The sequence below is a fragment of the Parambassis ranga genome, chromosome 10 (assembly GCF_900634625.1).
Source record: "Parambassis ranga chromosome 10, fParRan2.1, whole genome shotgun sequence".
Classification (NCBI taxonomy): Eukaryota; Metazoa; Chordata; class Actinopteri; family Ambassidae; genus Parambassis; species Parambassis ranga.
Window position 1 is genome coordinate 10288112 of NC_041031.1, and position 17996 is coordinate 10306107.

At 41.6% G+C, this 17996-nt stretch overlaps 1 protein-coding gene across 1 annotated transcript; it reads left to right on the top strand.

Moving 5' to 3' along the window:
* The first annotated feature begins 1810 nt into the window (after positions 1 to 1810).
* Positions 1811 to 17959, top strand: nr3c1 (nuclear receptor subfamily 3, group C, member 1 (glucocorticoid receptor)). The gene is made up of 9 exons (XM_028415644.1): positions 1811 to 2091; positions 2651 to 3822; positions 10369 to 10529; positions 10667 to 10783; positions 10895 to 11176; positions 11448 to 11592; positions 12118 to 12248; positions 12632 to 12789; positions 13532 to 17959. The coding sequence occupies exons 2-9, from the start codon at positions 2651 to 2653 to the stop codon at positions 13682 to 13684; spliced, it is 2319 nt and encodes a 772-aa protein (XP_028271445.1). The 5' UTR covers positions 1811 to 2091; the 3' UTR covers positions 13685 to 17959.
* Positions 17960 to 17996: the final 37 nt, after the last annotated feature.

A 17996-nucleotide genomic window follows, 5' to 3' on the forward strand; every position in this document is an offset into this window, starting at 1 on the left:
AGCAGCCGCAGGGGACTGAGTGGGATTCAAACAGTGGGGATTTAGAGCTACAGTTAGAATACTGATCTGTTTTTATTCCTGTGATGTGAGGTTTTGATGTGCTTACATTATGAATGATATTGTAGTGTTGTGTAGATTATGTGGGCTTAATGCTGAACTGGACCTCACACTGTATTCCTACATTCACATATTAGAGTTGTACAGCTGCTGGTGGACTTGCTGTGAGTTGTTTATGGCTGATGCTCTCTGCCTATGTGTGCTATTACCGTGTGTCTTATTCTCATTCATCTCACTCTTCCTCCCCATTAGAGCCAATTTCCCTGCCTCCTGTCCTCACTTTATTTCCTGTTCATGCACAGCTCTCAGGTTTGATTTGGAAGGGCTTGGATTTCATGCAACTTCAGCATGAACAATGAAAGACAATATGACTCCAGCTGAGAGAGTCAAGTAAAGAATCTGTATGTCCTGTAACATAAAATCGGCAGCTGTGGGTTCTGCGAGCTCTCTGTGGTGTGCCTTGACATATTCAGGAAGGTAATCTTACAAGGAATGCACAGAACATAACCTTCAGATGTTCTAAAACTTAACAAACCTTCACCTGATTTTTGTTTTACCTGCAAAAACGATTCCTGTGGTGGAGAAATGTACTGATAGTCAATGTGTGTACCGTACATGGAAAACTGTATAATGCACAGCCTTGAAAGCAGAGGTCCAAACCTCTCTGAAGAGCTGTTATCCCTGTGAACATATAGCCTGCCTTGCCCTGTTTCCTCTTGTCTCACTCTCTCATCCACTCATATTTCCAGATAAGAGAGGCAGGAGTGTGAGCTGTCATGATTTTGAAGAAATGTTTTGCATATATTTTGCAGTTTTCTGCCTGTCTGTTGTTGCAAACTAATAGTTACTGATAGGATATATACATCGATATGGTAAATAGCATTCATCTGTATCTTCTTCCTGAATAAATCTTCAAATACTTCATTAAGAATGTAGTAAATGTTCTTCATAATTGTGAGGTGTGTTTAATTCATTGTTCACTGATGCAGCTCCTTCAGTGACATTGAGGCTTATTTACTGCCTATAGAGGGCAGTGCACTACAGAGAACAGCACAACTGAATCTCTGCCCAATATATAGTAAAGTAGTCTCATATATTTAATTAAAAAAAATTTAATTTATTAACATTATAGACATGTAGTGTAGAATAACACGTTATTACTTAATAGCAAGATATGTTGTTGCCTGTTTTTTTAGCTCCTGTGTTGCATCATGCCTGGGTGTGCATATAAATGAGTGTTGTGATATATTCATATTTACACACACAGCTGGATGGACAGAGTTCTGTAATCTGTGTGTGGCAGTGCTTAAAGCCCGGTCCTCATTGTGCCATTACTTTGTGGTCTATGTACCAATAACAACTTTTTTTCCTCTAATGTTTTGGAGAAAGTCTTGCCGTCCTCTCTCCTGTGTCTAACAACAAACAAGAAAGGGGCACCATGCAGGGCAGCTGCATGAACAGTCCTTTAAGAGGAGATATACCAACGCACTGTGTATCCATTATGGTCTCTGGATGCACCCCATGTTCTGTTGTTATTCTTTAGGAAATAACAGACGATGTAACTGGTAGTTGGTTACTTTTATTCAATTTTAATCAATTTTTCCGCAACATTCCTCATAAATCTTCAAGTTTTAAAATGTGTAATCTAGCTTCAGTTCACCAACGTGACCAGCAGGGGGCAGCGCTGCACGCTGTAAACAGGTCGGCCACGGGGCTGTCTCTGTTCTCCATTTTGTATGTTTTTTCCTGGAGGTTAGCGCCTAGTTTCCTAATGGCTAGCTACAAATCACCATAGCATGGCCAGTTCAACATCTTGCATGACAATTTACAGCTAGAGCGAACAGGGGAGCTGAAAACTCAAATTAAACACGCAGCTTGGCGTGTTTGTCGTTTTATGTAGCCATGTAGCAACGATACCTCGGCTGAAGAGTAACGTTAACTGAGTCAGTCAGCGTGTTGTGAACTGCCACTTTCAACCAAAACAATGTTGACAGACGACCTGTGGACACATATCAGCTACCAGTCATTTGAAGGGTAAATATGAGACGTTCCTCCTATTTGATGTGATTTGTTACCCGAACACGAGCACAGCAGCATCGTGCATTTAATACTAAATATGTTGTTTTAAGAGCTATGTTAGCTAGCAGGCTAACGTTAGTGTCAACGACATTCAAAATGTTATTCACAGTGCTAACTAGCATGCCAACAGTTAGCATAAAGCTAACACGAGCATAGTGCATATTCGTTGAACTTTACCAATCACTGTATGTAATATGTGATCGATCCAGTGTTAGGTGGGTTCCGCCACAGTGTGTTAATAAGGTGTTTATATGCGTGCACAGATTGCTCGTAGGAATAGCTAACGTTAGCTGGTTATCTTGAGCATTGCTAATTATGAAGCAAGGGGCATGTTCGTCAACTTTCTGACGTCTTATACATTTGCCACTTTTCTGTAGGTGCAAAACCTAAACCACTGCACATTTTATTACACTGTGCACGTTTTAGCAGCTCTAGTGTTAGTTGGCGCGTTTGAAATGGGTTTCTATGCACTGTCTTTGAACGCCCTCTGTCTCTTTCCTCTCATAATAAACAGATGGATAAAGGTGGCATGAAGAAGATAACATTCAGAAGAGATGACCATTTAAGCAAACTGGTCTACACCGAAAGCCCGGAGGAGGGAGGTCTGTTGAAAGTGGCTCCTCACAGTGCCATGTCCATCGCCTCTGCAACCTCTGTTGTTCTTCCATCAAATCCATTGATGCAGCCAGGACAGGTGCCTAACGGCCTCAGCAGCAGCAGCACCCCCCTTCCTGAGAAGCTCACCACCGCCTCTGTCACTGCCACTGTAGGCACCTTGTTAGAAAGTTCAGAGGCCAGGGGCCTGACCAAAGATCAGAGACTGCAGCAGTTACTTCAGACGCAGACGTCCACTACTAAATTGCCCCAGTTGGAGGGCGGTACAGCAGGCATTAACCAGTCCTCCATGGATTCACTTATTGGGGGATCAGATCCCAGCTTCTTCCATATGAAAACAGAGGATTTCTCCATGGATAAAGGAGAGCAGGACTCGATTGACCTTGATCATCCCTTTGAGCACATTGGGAAAGATGCAGACGTGAACCAGAAATTGTTCAGTGATAATACACTGGATTTGCTTCAGGATTTTGACCTCATGGGGTCTCCCTCTGATTTTTATGTTGGGGATGATGCCTTCCTGTCCACTCTTGCAGATGATTCTTTGCTTGCAGATGTTAATTCAGAGAGGGATATGAAGGCTGCTGGGGCTGAGAACAGTAGCACCGCTGGTGCTGTCTCTGTTGCTCTCAATGGCAACAACATTGCTAGTCCAGATCAGTCCAGCTCCAGTGTATCCACACCAGCTTCCTTAACCCCCACTACCACATTGTCTACATTGGTGAAAAAAGAGAAAGATGGCGACTCCATTCAGCTCTGCACTCCGGGTGTAATCAAACAGGAGAGGATGTCTGTGAGTGACAATTGCTGCCAGATGAACAGCACATCCTCCACAAACGTGTCCAGCACCAACCCCATATCCATCTGTGGGGTAAGCACCTCAGGAGGACAGAGCTTCCACTTTGGAGTAAACCCCAGAAATAATGATGCTCAGCAGCAGAAAGATCAAAAGCCAATGTCCAGCCTGTATCTCCCAGTGACGACCATCGGTGGGGCCTGGAACAGAGGCCAGGGTGTAGGGGACAACAGGGCCAGCGACATTTTTTCAACCTTCTCTACCACCTTCACAAGGTAAGAAGTATTGGCAGACCTTAACAACACATTGAGTAACTATATTAAATGCCGCTGAGGGGAGGTTTGGGCCTTTTTTAAAAACATACACATTTTTATCATTTTTGTCTTTTAACTAAAATACTAATCAGCACTCAAAAGAATTTTTAGCTCTTAACAGGTTGTTTGCAGCTATAAATACAAGGTTTGTTATCTGGTTCTACAGATCGACACTGGCAAATTCTAGATAACTGATCTTACAAAATCTCTTTATCAGTTGTTGGTTTTTGCCCAGGATATTCCAGTGTATGAGTTTACATGCGAACAACCTGTCATGTCTGGTGTCAGTAGTCACAATGCAGAATAATTGATGAAGAAATGAATTATTGAGAAATTACATATATTTTCAAGGATGTAATATGCTTAAATTATGGCAGTTTTATGAAGCCATCCTTCTCCTGACAAAAATTACCTAGAGTTAACCCACTAATCCTGCTTTGTGAGATTGGCTTGTGGACTCCACAGGACGTGGCTGCAGGATAAGCAGTAAGCACTCAGATCTGGAGAAAGGATGTGCTGTTAAAGAGAAGCCAGGGGAATTCCACGTTTATCCAAGTCAGACAGTCAAGCTTTTTTCTTCCCTGAGTGGACAAGCCCAAGCATTATTGCCTGTTTTTATGGCAAGTCCCAGTTCCACAGCACGATTAACAGTGTTACTTCTCATTTTATTAAGATTTCAACCTGGTATTTCTTTTGGTTTCCTCTGTAGCAACACATTGAGCGTCTAAATGGGGCTTCATGAGGTTGTTTTTGTGGCGTATCTTCTAGCTACGTTGTGCCATCACTGAACTAGAGATCTACACTGTCTGCACTCAGAGCAGATGTGTCCCCAAGAAGCAGCAGAGACGGTTCATTCAACAATTTGGATGAGTTTAGTGTGGCACTTAGAGAATGATTAATCCAATACTGTAGGATTAAATTACTTCTGTGTTGACGGACGAAAAGCTTCTGCTTCCATACTTTGTTCTTGTCTCTGTGATTTCTGCTGTGATTCACTTCCACAGAGATTCCATTCAGTGTCCCAGTGTTTTGTACTACACACGGCCCCACAAAGTGTCTTTTGTACAGTTATTACTTTGCTGCCCCTGTAGAATTTATGGGTTCAGCTGTGAATGTGGCTATGGGGCCAAGTTGTGAACAGTGGTGTGACAGACACAACCATCTTAGAGGCTTTCTTGTTTGTCTCTCTTTTGCATTCACGCCTGTCTGATTCAGTATCAGACAGGGAGTGATCAGCTCAAAGATTGGCACGCAGAAGTGCTTCACGTCAACGAGGGCACAGATGTGTTTGTATTATTTGTGCAAATAACTTTGGTGCCATGTTTAAAAGTGTTTGACAGTTGTCTAATTGCAAGGTGGCCAGGAACAGATGGGTAGAGACACGGGATACACCTCATATTCATTTCACACAAGGCTTTAATCTCCCTGTCTTTGTGATCTGTTGAGGCGTGTGTGCTTAAACATAGTAGGACTATTATGTCTTTGCATGTAGTGTGAGTTTTGTGTTGGGTGTGTGGCTGTCAACGGCTTAACAATGTGTGAGTTGAGCATTGCTCTTTGTGTGTCTCTGTTTACTAAGTGTTTCACCCAACCTGTGTGACATTTACTGGCTTGAAATTACCTGAAAGCTGGGCTTGGTGGATCTGAGGCTGTCCGACATCATATTAGTATCTCCTCAGACCTTTCATGCAACCTTGCTACTGGCAAGGCAAGCAGCTAACCCATCATAGCCCCAGAATTTGACCAGAATTCCTTTAACTAACATTAGTTAGACATGCAGGTACTGATAACACGTTTAGCTTCAAATTACTATATCTTGTTTTGTTCAGTTTTACAGTCAGGCTTGGTTTTATGGTCTGACTCACACACAGTAAAGAATGCTTCACCCTGAGAAATGCTTCGCCGTGTTCTCGTTTTGGCATATATACTCGCTCTCATTGTATGATAACTGGTCTGTACATGTTGGTGTTACATGTTTATTCTGAGCTGCAATGAAAAGATCTCCGTGCATTGAATGGACGAAAAATTCTTTTGAGAGATTAAAAACAACTTTATTGAATAGACCTGTTTTTATAACCTTTGTTTTTAGTAATGACACTTCCTCTTTCGCTGTGTTTGACCCATAAAGCCCATAAAATCATGCTAATAAGATCTACTGAGACCAACACTGTCTTCATATACATTAATAAGAGAATAATCCATTTTCCAATCAATACCCAACATATTACATGCATCTCAATTGTGTTGTAGGTATTAATAAAAAAACTATTAAAGTATGGCCATATAAAGTCACGTGATGTCACTATGACTAACAGTCTTGCACACTACCTCTTACAGAGCCAGATCATATGGGTTCAAAAAGTAATGTGCTGCTGGATAATAACCTGTACTGATGATATTTCACAAGAAGTAAATCTACCTGCCGACTCTGAGCCTGCTGCGTAGTCAGGACCAGGATGCATGAAGCAGTACCTGTGCCATGATCTAAAGTGGTCTAAAGCAGTAAGATTCGAATGTGGGGCAATACTGGTGAATTAAACTTCAAGATGTACTCCTCTAAGCCAAAGGTTTTTGTTGCTTTTTCTTTGTCACAGCATTCATCATCTGCACATATGGTTTCTTCAAATTGTGCACCAACTTACTACCTTTATCTCTGGGATCACTTCAGGCTGTGCCGTTTATAATGAATGTGGGATGATTCTTTCCCTTGGGGCTGTGTTTGACAGCTGCAATGGCTGCAACACTTTGTAGAGACCTGTTGAATGTGTGAGTTTTCTAATGACTAAGTGTGCATAACAGTAGAACGGGATATTCGTCAGGTAATTAGTCTGTCTCAGTTCAGAAAATGGAGCCTTATAAAACCATCTCATTGAATGATGAGCCTTGATTCAAGGATTTAGGAAGTGGTGCTGTTGAAGTAAATATGGTGTCGGTCACAGCTGTCATGTATCAGCTGTGGTTTGGTGTCTGGTTGGATACAAGGGTAGTTTATAGTCTATGCTTCATTTATATATATATAGTTATATGTATTTATATAAAGCCTATGTGCAGCCTGTGAATATTCTAAGCTCTTGGGATTTGGCTCTATTTTAGAGGGTAATCTTCAGTTGAAGTCGCAATTCAGTGTACAGTCTGGCTCTGGCACGCCCCTCGTCTCCGTGGCCTTTCTGCTTTCTCTTGCATTTTTGTCTCACTCACTCTGTCCATCCCTTGTTTTTGTTTCCTGCAACCAAGGGCAGAGACCTTGACTATCAGCAGAAGCTTTCAGCTGCTGTAAATCACTTTTTGTGATGCAGCGTCTATTTGTACGTGACGTTTGCCTTTCAGCTTTATGTATTATGTATGAGTGTGTAGGTTTTGCGCATGTGTGTATATGTGGGTGTGTCATGAGCTCTGTAGCAGGCAGGAAGGCGGACCATAGAACTGTACCGTGAAGCTCTCACTCTTCTGACCTACTTTCACTCCCGCCTCCCCACATCTGGTGCCGAGTGAATGCACCAGATCAAATGCCATTCCAGTCACTCACATTATTTCTGCATTCCTCTGTAACACTGCTCTGCTTTTTCTGTACTTACATTTTGTTGTTTTGACACCAAGTACCTTTACAGAAACTCCCCATAATGAGGTTAAGAGGACATACATGGCTGAGTCTGTGCATTGTTCCTTCTCTTCTGACTTTCTTGCACAATTGCCGACTCAGCAAAGACAAACTTTGGGAGTAGGTTCCTCCCACATCCAGTAGTAGCCCGTTATTATTAAAGGTATTTCAGTTATGCATACAGTAGCAGCAGCCAGCCTTCAACTCTTTCTACAGGCCAGGAAGCCACTTCACACCTACGCACAGCCACTAACGGTTCTATAATGGAAATTCATTTGGAAACACAAATCCTTTGGGTTCATTTTTTCCTCATGAGCTAGGTGTAGTTTCTTCCTGGTTTTTGAAGCCAAACAGTAGCTGCTGCTTTGGGCTACAGAATGTCATTGTTATCGAAACTGGTTTGTCAATACTGCATGAATGAAGAGACAAGGGCTCTTTGCTGACAGTGACACTGAGGGACCATCCAGAGTATCACATGTTAGTCCTAATGGTCTGTTAAACGAACTGATGCAGTGGCCATAAAAAAAGTTGGTGACGACGTAGCGCTGTTCCAGATGGTGCTCTGTCTCCTTTCTTTTTATTTGCTGTGACAGCATGGCTTATGAGTGAAGATTTTGTACAAATGTAAAGACCTACTCTTATTATTGGATCACCGTTATTTTTAGAGAAGTCCAGCCCAGTAAAATCTCGTCTCTCCACTCTCATAGAGGCTCTGTTGTTCTGCATGTGATGATTCAGAGCGTGCAGACCAGTTCCCCTTTCTATTTTGGTGGCTCTTACCTCGGGGAAGGAGTACTTCCTTATGCTTTTTCCCTGCTCTCCTTATCACGCTCACAGATTATTGTTAAAGATGAGGATATGGTTGTGCAGTGTTGATACTGGTAGCTGTTTTAATAGCGAACTAGCCCATGCACATGTTAGCTACAGGCATTCAGCATAATTATAATTAATCATAATTATTGTTCTGAATTTTTGACTGTGATTAGGTAATTGCAATGTTTTTGTCGAAATGGAATAAAGGCACCTCAACAGCAGGGCATTGCAGCAGAGAGGCCTTAAGAGCTGCTTATCTGAATTGACAAACACGTGGGGGTATATAGAGTAGGGGCCTGCTAAGCTACTCGTGACACTCACGGCTGAAAGGGGATTATGTATTGTTAAACAGGGCATTGGGACAGTGTGGTGTGCTATACCTCATTAATATCCAGTCTGATTGATCACACTCCCAGAGATATGCACTGTTAACTTTCTCAGCACTGCTCTTGCTGAAGCCGAGGCCCATCTTGGTGTGTCTCTGCATTTCTGCTGTAACTAAGCTTTGACCGATAGTAAACTTGAAGGGAATGTAAGAGCTTCCTGTTGATACCGAGCGCACACTTCAACAGATGGTTTCAGAAAGAGGAAATTTGGTCTCCCCACATTGCCGTGCAGTTATAAGTGGTTTGTGTCTGACGATCCACAAAGACAGATTTGAAGTATGTGTTATGGTGCTGTTTTAAGTTGAGTCAGCTGACTCCAGATTTGAGACAATACAGGACAGCAGTGACTTCGTTTTAAGCTTACTTGTTGTTGTCAGAAACACAGTGGTGACAGTAATTGGATTGAACCAGTAGTCTAAAGCTTTGTGGTAAAGCTGTCCCACTAACACTAACCCAGTGTGGAAGTGAAGGACAAATTGGTCACCCATCCACACCCTCTGACATCATCATCATCATCATCATCGCTCTGTGATTATTACCCTCCTCCGCCCACCCTTCTGGTCACCACACCCTCTTTCTGGGGCTTGATTCACTTTTGTGTGTGCATACAGACTCTTTTTATACATGCAGTGCTCTTTGGACATTGTCCAGACTTTAACCGGTGTGGCTATATGTGTTAACGCAAATGTCTGAGTCAGACGCATCAGACATTAACCGGTCTTTAACCTGCTGGTTCACGAGTACTCAGTCTGGGGAATGTCTGATTCAGCTGATGTGTGAATGCAGGTGTACTCTTTTTTTTTTTTGCTAGCGTCTACACGGCTCTCCACTCTTTTGCTGATATTGTGGGTACATCTATATACGTATAGTTTCAATATTAATGCAAAAATTGAGTCCTGTTCCTCTGCGTGTCCGCACTCTGTTTAGGCACTGCTCCTCACCTAACGCAACCACAGCTCATCTTGTTTCTTAGAGGAAAAATGTGTTTAACTCTGCAGGGAAACTTTAAGCTGCATGGTGCAGGGTTGAGCTGTGATTGACACAGGCATGTTGTTAGGCAGTGGTTTCGGGAGTTCTTGATTTGCTGTGCATTCTATAAATACAACTTGAGGGGAGTGTTTAGTCTGTACATTGTTACATACACATTCCCCAGCCAAAACAAGAGGTAGTAATGAACCTGCAGTAGGGACCTGCCCTGCATTCATGCTAATGTCTTCATGTTGTATAATTTCAGTGAATTCGGATCTCCAGCAAAAATCTGCATAAGCAACAGTTTATAGCTGCTCTTATCACGTATTTTTGTGTACACACAGAGTGACAGACAGAGTTATTGCATGTCTGAGGCTCAATATCCTCTCTGTGTGGGCGTTGTTGTTGCTGTGGCCACTGGGTTAGAAAGGGGGTGTAGACCTTTGGTGTGTTGATGCAGCAGAGCCTGATGTCCTCTAGTGGCAGTGTTGAAAAAGTGCACCTCTAACCAGTGTTGACTGGGTCTGTGGTTCAACCATTGGAAGAATGGCTGTTTACTGGTAACCACTGAACTGACCATGGATAACTGAAATAATTTAGGCTTTAAACGCTCAAACGGGTGGAGTGGGACTCTTCTGTACTCATGATGTTGGGCTGCTAGGGTAGGGAAAAATAAGCACAAGTACACATTTACCCTGATGGTGGAATTATTACATTGTATTTCTGTGCTCTGTCTTCCAGTTCTACCTCCAGGCAGGAAGGGGGCACCGCTACATCTGCTCCACAGGGAAAGAGTGGGGCTCATAAAATCTGTTTGGTCTGCTCTGACGAGGCTTCAGGCTGCCACTACGGTGTTCTCACCTGTGGCAGCTGCAAAGTGTTCTTCAAGAGAGCAGTGGAAGGTACTATGCTATAAGACTGGATTGATTATTTATTTATTTATTTAGCCCTTAGAATGCAAAGTTTGTAGCAAGACTACAAAGCTTAACAAATGTTCACCGTGTAGTGTAAACTAATCTTCCTCTTCTGGGTGCCTCAGGGCAGCATAATTACCTGTGTGCTGGGAGGAATGACTGCATAATAGACAAGATCAGGAGGAAGAACTGCCCTGCCTGCCGTTTCCGCAAATGTCTGATGGCAGGCATGAACCTGGAAGGTACGTATCATCTGCGCTGATAATACCAAACAGGGTGCTCTTTAGTCTCTTTTCTCTTGAGGTGTGACCTAACTCTTCCTCACATGTTTGTTCATGTTTTCTCTTTTGTAGCTCGTAAGACCAAGAAGTTGAATCGTTTAAAGGGCAGCCAGCCTAGCAACCCACCTGAGGCAATGCCTTCTCCACCAATTGAGGCATGCTCCCTTGTACCCAAGTGCATGCCTCAACTTGTCCCCACAATGCTGTCTCTGCTAAAGGCCATAGAGCCGGACACCATCTATGCCGGCTATGATAGCACCGTGCCCGACACCTCCACCCGCCTCCTGACCACCCTCAACAGGCTCGGTGGCCGACAGGTCATCTCTGCCGTCAAGTGGGCCAAGGCTCTGCCAGGTTGGTTTACATTGCACATGCATAACATTGAGCTGATCACAGATATCCCTCTGTGGTCCACTATGTCTCTGCTTACATCTGTGTACCCTGCACAAAGCTGAGTTAATGATTTAAGTTGTCTTTCTGGTGTTTTAGATATTGTGTGGACTTTTCATTTTAAGACAAGATATTTTATTTTATTGATACTGTGTAAAACCCTCCCTCACTTTCTTCACATCTCACACTACTCAGGACTGTATGTGTCAGTAATCTGCTGTGTTCCTTCTCTCAGGTTTTAGGAACCTGCACCTTGATGACCAGATGACTCTGCTGCAGTGCTCCTGGCTCTTCCTCATGTCTTTCAGTTTGGGCTGGAGATCTTACCAACAGTGCAATGGCAACATGCTCTGCTTCGCTCCAGATCTCGTGATCAATGAGTATGTGATGTTTAGTCTGATTTGATACCCAAGAGTAAAACTGAGCAGTTTAAAATCACTGTAAAAGGAGGATCTTGCATGATTTTACATGTACTGTTGGTAGCAGTCTGTATGCGTGCAGCTCCCCGCCACGTGTTGTATATCCAAAGAAACAAAAACTGTCAGCTGTCATCTGTAATCAGTGTTTCATCCTTCTTATGACTCCACTCAAATTTCAGTGAGCTGTCAGCAAGGCTTCTACAGTTTAGGCCTTTTTATATTTTCAGAATCGCAAGCTTGAAGTGTATTTATTATTTTTCTTATACAAGAGATTTTTTTTGTCAGTCAGACAAGTGCCAGTTATTTTAGTGGTTTTACAACCTTCTACATTAACAAACTACACAATGTAATTTCTGAGGAAAGTACAATGAAAAAGAAATATGGAGAACTGTGTCATGTTCTGACACAAGCTGATTACATTTACACAAGCTGACCTAAAAATCAGGAGAAACAAACCTTTTGAACTGTTTATGTCTGACCCACCAGGGAGCGGATGAAGCTGCCCTACATGACCGACCAGTGTGAGCAGATGCTGAAGATTTCCAGCGAGTTTGTCCGGCTGCAGGTTTCCCATGATGAGTACCTGTGCATGAAGGTCCTGCTGCTGCTCAGCACAGGTCAGACTTTTACCTCTCATACCCACTGCCTAACAGTATTGCACATTGATGGTGGGGCTGTGTTAATGCAATCACTACAAAAGTCATTTTTTTTAATCCAATACTGTCTAGTGTTACTAAGACTTGATGGTGATGGATTCAAGGGACAATCCATCACGTCACAGCACTTTACCAGTTGATTAACTTTCATGCAGATACCACATATCAAATACTGTTTGAGTCTGGAAGGACACCACAATTTGTTGTGTTGTTATGCTGGAGTGTTACCGCCCCGGTGCCAAAAAGGTGGATGGAAAAGTGGACGCCCTTTCTGGATGTGTGGAAAAAAAATTGTACTGATTTGTATAAGCAGGTGCTGATATTGAGTTTGTCCTCCCCCACAGTGCCAAAGGACGGCCTGAAGAGCCAGGCCGTGTTTGATGAGATTCGGATGTCGTACATCAAGGAGCTGGGCAAAGCCATTGTGAAGCGTGAGCAGAACTCCAGCCAAAACTGGCAGCGTTTCTACCAGCTCACCAAGCTGCTGGACTCCATGCATGAGGTACAGAGACTCCAGCACACAGTGATAGAATTCTGAGCAGAATTCAACACAGATTGATAGCCCTGCTGCAGTCTGCTGCAGAGCTGCTGTCTGTGAATAATCTGATGAATTGGTTAGTTTGAAACATTTGCATAGCTTCAAGGAAAGGTAATGGACGAGCATTATACAGAGCATGTGTTGTCTGAAGCTGCAATTAGACAATAAAAGAAATCTACTACAACAAAAAGTGATGCACATGAATACTCTTTGAATAATTAAAAGATTATTTTGTGATTTCATCTGTTGTACTACAAGATTTACTTCAAGTCTGCTAGTATAAGGTTTCTGTTAAAAGAACCCTAATGGCAGCCATGACAATGTTCTGTAAGATAAGTATGTAGCATTTATATGATATTTGTTGGATTGTTTAGGCCTCTCTGAAGCACACATTTTTTTCCTAAAGTCTGGACAATTTCACTTTACATGTTAATGTCTTTATGTACTTTTAGGGACCAATACAAATACCAGTCCACATGCAGCTTTATTAAACATACTACATCATGTTGTTTTATAATCAATTCAAATGGGAAATTTTCCTGTAGCAAAGTCTCTCAGTCTCCTTAATTTGAAGTAGATTGCTGTCTTTAGCTCTTTTGATTCTTTATATAAAATGTAATGTCACAGAAGTCATTTAGGCCAATGGAAATGGTGTATAATATTAAACACGATTGCATCTTTAGCCTGAATCTCATCTGTTCTGCAGATGGTGGGTGGATTGCTCAACTTCTGCTTCTACACCTTTGTGAATAAATCCCTGAGTGTGGAGTTCCCGGAGATGCTGGCAGAGATCATCAGCAACCAGTTACCAAAATTCAAGGCTGGGAGCGTCAAACCTCTCCTCTTCCATCAGAGATGACTGGTCTCTCTCACCCTGTAACAGACACAATGCCTTAAAAACCCCCCACCAACATCACCTCACCTCACCACCCCCCAACCCAACTCAACCAACCTCCCCAGCTCCTGACAATAGAAGGATCTAGGATCCGGGGTGAGGAGGAGTGAATGATTTTCGTGGAAGCGAGTATGCAACCTTAGGTAGAGGCTTCCGAGTCTGGACGGAGAGGAAGAATTTGAGCCAGACGGCGAGCACAAGAGGTTTTGTGTTGTTGTAGTGTGTAATAATGAGTACGTAGGAAATGTTTGTAAGATAATCGCAAAGAGAAATAGGCTAACACCAGTGTCGTCTCAGGTTTTACCTTCACATTCAGAACGATATCTAAAATAGATAGAACAAATATCTATGTACAGGTTCTGATAGTATTTTCTACATTTTCAAATTATAACAGTTTATACAGTTTTCCAGGTCGTCGTTACCTGGAAGGAGGTAACAAAGCTTAATAACATGCTCTTAAGTAGGCTTTTAGACTGTAAGTTCCACTCTTAGTTTTTATAGGAGGTTGTAAGAAAATGTTTTTTTTCCACCACATGGGGGGAAATCTGTTTTTTACTCATTTAAATAAGCATCTTTTGTTGCTTTAACTTTGGACATACAAAACAATTCTGTGGAACGAACGTCCACCAGACAAACGATGATTTCTCCCACAAGCTGACCTCTTCCAGGTTTACACATGTCTATTATAAAAGGGAACTAAACATGTGCCTTTTTTGCTTCAAATATCATCATAGCCATCTCTTCCTACCATAGTTAATCATTGTTGATTGTACTTTTTTTTTATATATTACACGCAGTTGTAAGTTTCCTTTTTTTTCCTCAATGGCTGTGTTTATCTTTAGAAGTGGCAGCTCGTCCATCCTTTGATTCAAAGCCTGCTTCCTTTCATGCGATGTCCCTCACACTCACAGAACTCCTTAAGTGCTGCTTGAGCACTTTGTACTCTGCTTTAAAAGACTGTGAAGAAAGACTGTTATAGTGTACCAGTCTTTTTTTTGCGTGACGTAAGATGGAAGTTAGAGAAAACAGTCCCTTATTTTGTCTCCAGTTCAGTCCACGCTTTTGCCCCAGTAGCCTGTTAGTGGAAAGAGATAATTACCTGCGTCTGCCAATCAAACGTGAGAGGGCATATTCCATTTGTTTGCAATATTGTGTTTTTAGTTCATCATGATTACTAATTTTTTCACCTGGTTCAAACTGGTTGTAAAATACCCGTCCGCCACATTTTAAGTTTTAAAGGTAAAAATGCAGTCATGATTCTGCTGCTGATCCTTTTCTACAGTATACAGATATTCTTACTCAGAAAACAGCTGTTTTGTGTTGCCTAGTCTTGTTGCTAAAGAAGTACTTTAACATTTTGGGAAATACTCTTTTTTTGCCAAAAGTCGAGAGGAATGATATCCCCGTCACACAGAAGCTGGCAGACGGTTAGCTTAGTGTAACATATACACGTGAGTTGTAAGCACAGCTAAAGCTAATCAGTTAACATGTGAAAAGGGAGGAATGTATATTTCCATGTCCTGTCTTTGTGCTAAAGCTAAGCTAAGTGGTCCCAGAGTATTTCTGTACCTTCTATTGTACGGAGCAGCCTCAAGATGGTTCATTGGGTTTAAAAAAGTTACAATATAGTTTCATTTATACAATTTCTCAGTTGTTGTAAACTTTGTTTATCAATCTTAGTAAGTAAATTAGTATCCGTGACAGCAACCTCATCAGTGGATGTTTCCCTGACACAGTCAGGTGGAAGGTGGAAAGTACAAAAAATATTACAAAAAAGCAAATTGTATTCTGTGTAAGAAAGAAAATTGAATTCTGATATATGGCATATTTCCAAAAGTTGTGGATTTTTGTGTTGAAGCTGGTGTGATACTTTGAGCCTTTTGGTTTAGAATGCTCTCGTGACTGACTTTTCTGTGGGTTGCTGTCAGTGCAGTGACACTGTAAGGACGAGGATTCTTTTAGTATTTGTGCCCTCATAAAACTCTGAGCATGCAAGTGAAAAATAGTATTTCTCAAAATGTCAGACTGCTCCTTTAGAAGTGTGTGTGTGTGTGTGTGTGTGTGTGTGTGTGTGTGTGTGCTGGACAGCACTTTGGATGAGGCATTGGCAGAGTCATCAACCTGTACACCTCCCACAGCTGCTGATACCCCCCCCCCCCCCCCACCATCTCCCTCCCCTCCCTGTAGACCTCGTCGTGATGTGTGTGGACTTTAGTATTTTTGCACGTATATTTGATTGTCTTTTAGTTAGTCAAGCCCCAGCATTTGAAAGCACTTAGCTTCAGTCACCTCATAGAGCCCTGTCACAGTGAGACCCTTAGTGTTGCTGACTGTGGGGAGGCCGGTTCTCTGGGAACTATTTCAGTGCCAAACTCTCTGTTCTGTTGTTGTTTTTAGTGGCGCTGAAGTTTAGTCAGTATTCGTATCAAAGGTGGAAGCCTTGAAGCTTAGAAATATGTCTAAGGGGAGAGTTCGTCACCATTTTAAGAACTCATGTTTGTCTCTGAGCTTTATTCATAACACATCTGTCAGTATCCCTCTTCCTTCTGTGCGGTGTAAATGGTTCGTCTGCTCGGCTTCTTAACATGTTGCTTGTGTTAAATCTAATGCAGGTTTCCCCTGTTGAATGTTAAAAATGAATTCATGTAGTTTAAAAAAAAAAAAAAGAAATGCTACTGACAGCTGTCAGTTTGAATACTCTGACAGGTGAGCATCTACATGGAGCCAACTAGTATTGATAAAGGAGAGAAGATGTATCCCAACAGCGAATATAAAAGCACTTGTCCTTACATGTTAAACTTCTCCCTTGCTCAGGTTGTCCGATTCACACAGTGTGTCCATGTTTAGTCGAACCAAAAAACAGTTGGTGTGTCTGTGTGTTTTCCTGTGTTTGCTTGTCAGGAACGGTTGAGGGATGTTGAGGAAAGTTTGAGGAATCTGCTGCCACCAACATCAAACCACAGATTTTTCTTTAAGGTTCATTAAGAAATACATAAAAAGCATCCTTGCTCCCTGCACAGGGGCTACTCATGGGTTACTTTCACATTCAGTGTATCCAAATCTCTGCTGCTGCTTTTCATTTAAACAGGTATATAATGTTATCTATCTATCTATCTATATATATATATATATAAATATATATATATATAAATCGCACACTTGCCTCTTCTCACTCAAAAATGTATTGTGTTTACTCTCTTGTACATTTTTGAGGAGGACTCTGAATATGCAATAGAAAGGACGGATAATCTATCACCTTCACACAGCATAATGTGTGTTTTTGTTGTTTTGTTTTTGATATAAGCTATTTACATACAGGAGATTCATATTATTATCTCTGCAGGCCAGATTCTCTGGATATTCAGGAAACAGTAACCAGTCTACTCAAGACTGCACAAAACCTATTTGATGTTTGACTACAAGGTGACCAAAGCAAAATATGTCGATGAAGATTCTCAGTCATCTCCAGGTCATATTCATTCAAGAGGTTGAAGCCAGGCAACTTGGACATAGGCGACTCTACAAGTCCGGTTGCCTCGCTTCAACTTTTTGAACCAAAGCAAAATAGAAATTCAACATCATGTCAGTGAGAGGAGCTCTGAGATGACAAATGTACAGCTGTTAGTTTTTATTAAACACCCATTTTTTACTCTTTAGTGGCTTTGGTCAAATTGTGTAATACTGTGAATAGGATAGGATGTTTTGTTTCACACACAAACTGTTTGTGAAAGTAATCAACCAGCTTGAATCTAAAAAAAAAAAAAGATTTGCACTACCCAAATATTGTTTGAAAATCTATTTTGTATAAAACATTATGCAGACATTAACTTTTGAGAACTATCAAGGGCGGATCATGTTTCACTGGTAAATACTTTCTCTAAAAAACAGAAAAAAGCTTTGTTTTTGCTTAACAAGTTTAATATGTACATATAATCCATTATAAAAAAATGGTGTATTTGTCTCAAGATAATAGTTTTTCAGTACCTACCCTCTGTATTATTTCTCCTCTGTAGTGTGACTCCTGTTGATCTTTCCCTCCTTTGATTAAAGGTCAAAGCGTATGTCTTTGTGTGGTACTTAAAAAAAAAAACAAAAAAAAAAACACGAGGAACTGTAAGCTGATGTTTGCCATGATATTAACTCAGTGATTCTGAACAGTGGACACGGTAAGCTTGTTGTAAGACACTTTGCATCATCACAGCAAGCACATGTTCATCAAATAAATATGATTTTCCATTATGACACCCTGTTTTATTGACTGTTGGGATCCATCACT

Excerpts from the sequence above, each read along its gene's own strand:
- nr3c1 (XM_028415644.1), top strand. The coding sequence starts at position 2,651 with ATGGATAAAGGTGGCATGAAGAAGATAACATTCAGAAGAGATGACCAT. Across the intron at positions 10,530-10,666 it reads CTTCAAGAGAGCAGTGGAAG|GGCAGCATAATTACCTGTGT; the intron begins GTACTATGCTAT and ends TGGGTGCCTCAG. Across the intron at positions 10,784-10,894 it reads GGCAGGCATGAACCTGGAAG|CTCGTAAGACCAAGAAGTTG; the intron begins GTACGTATCATC and ends TCTCTTTTGTAG.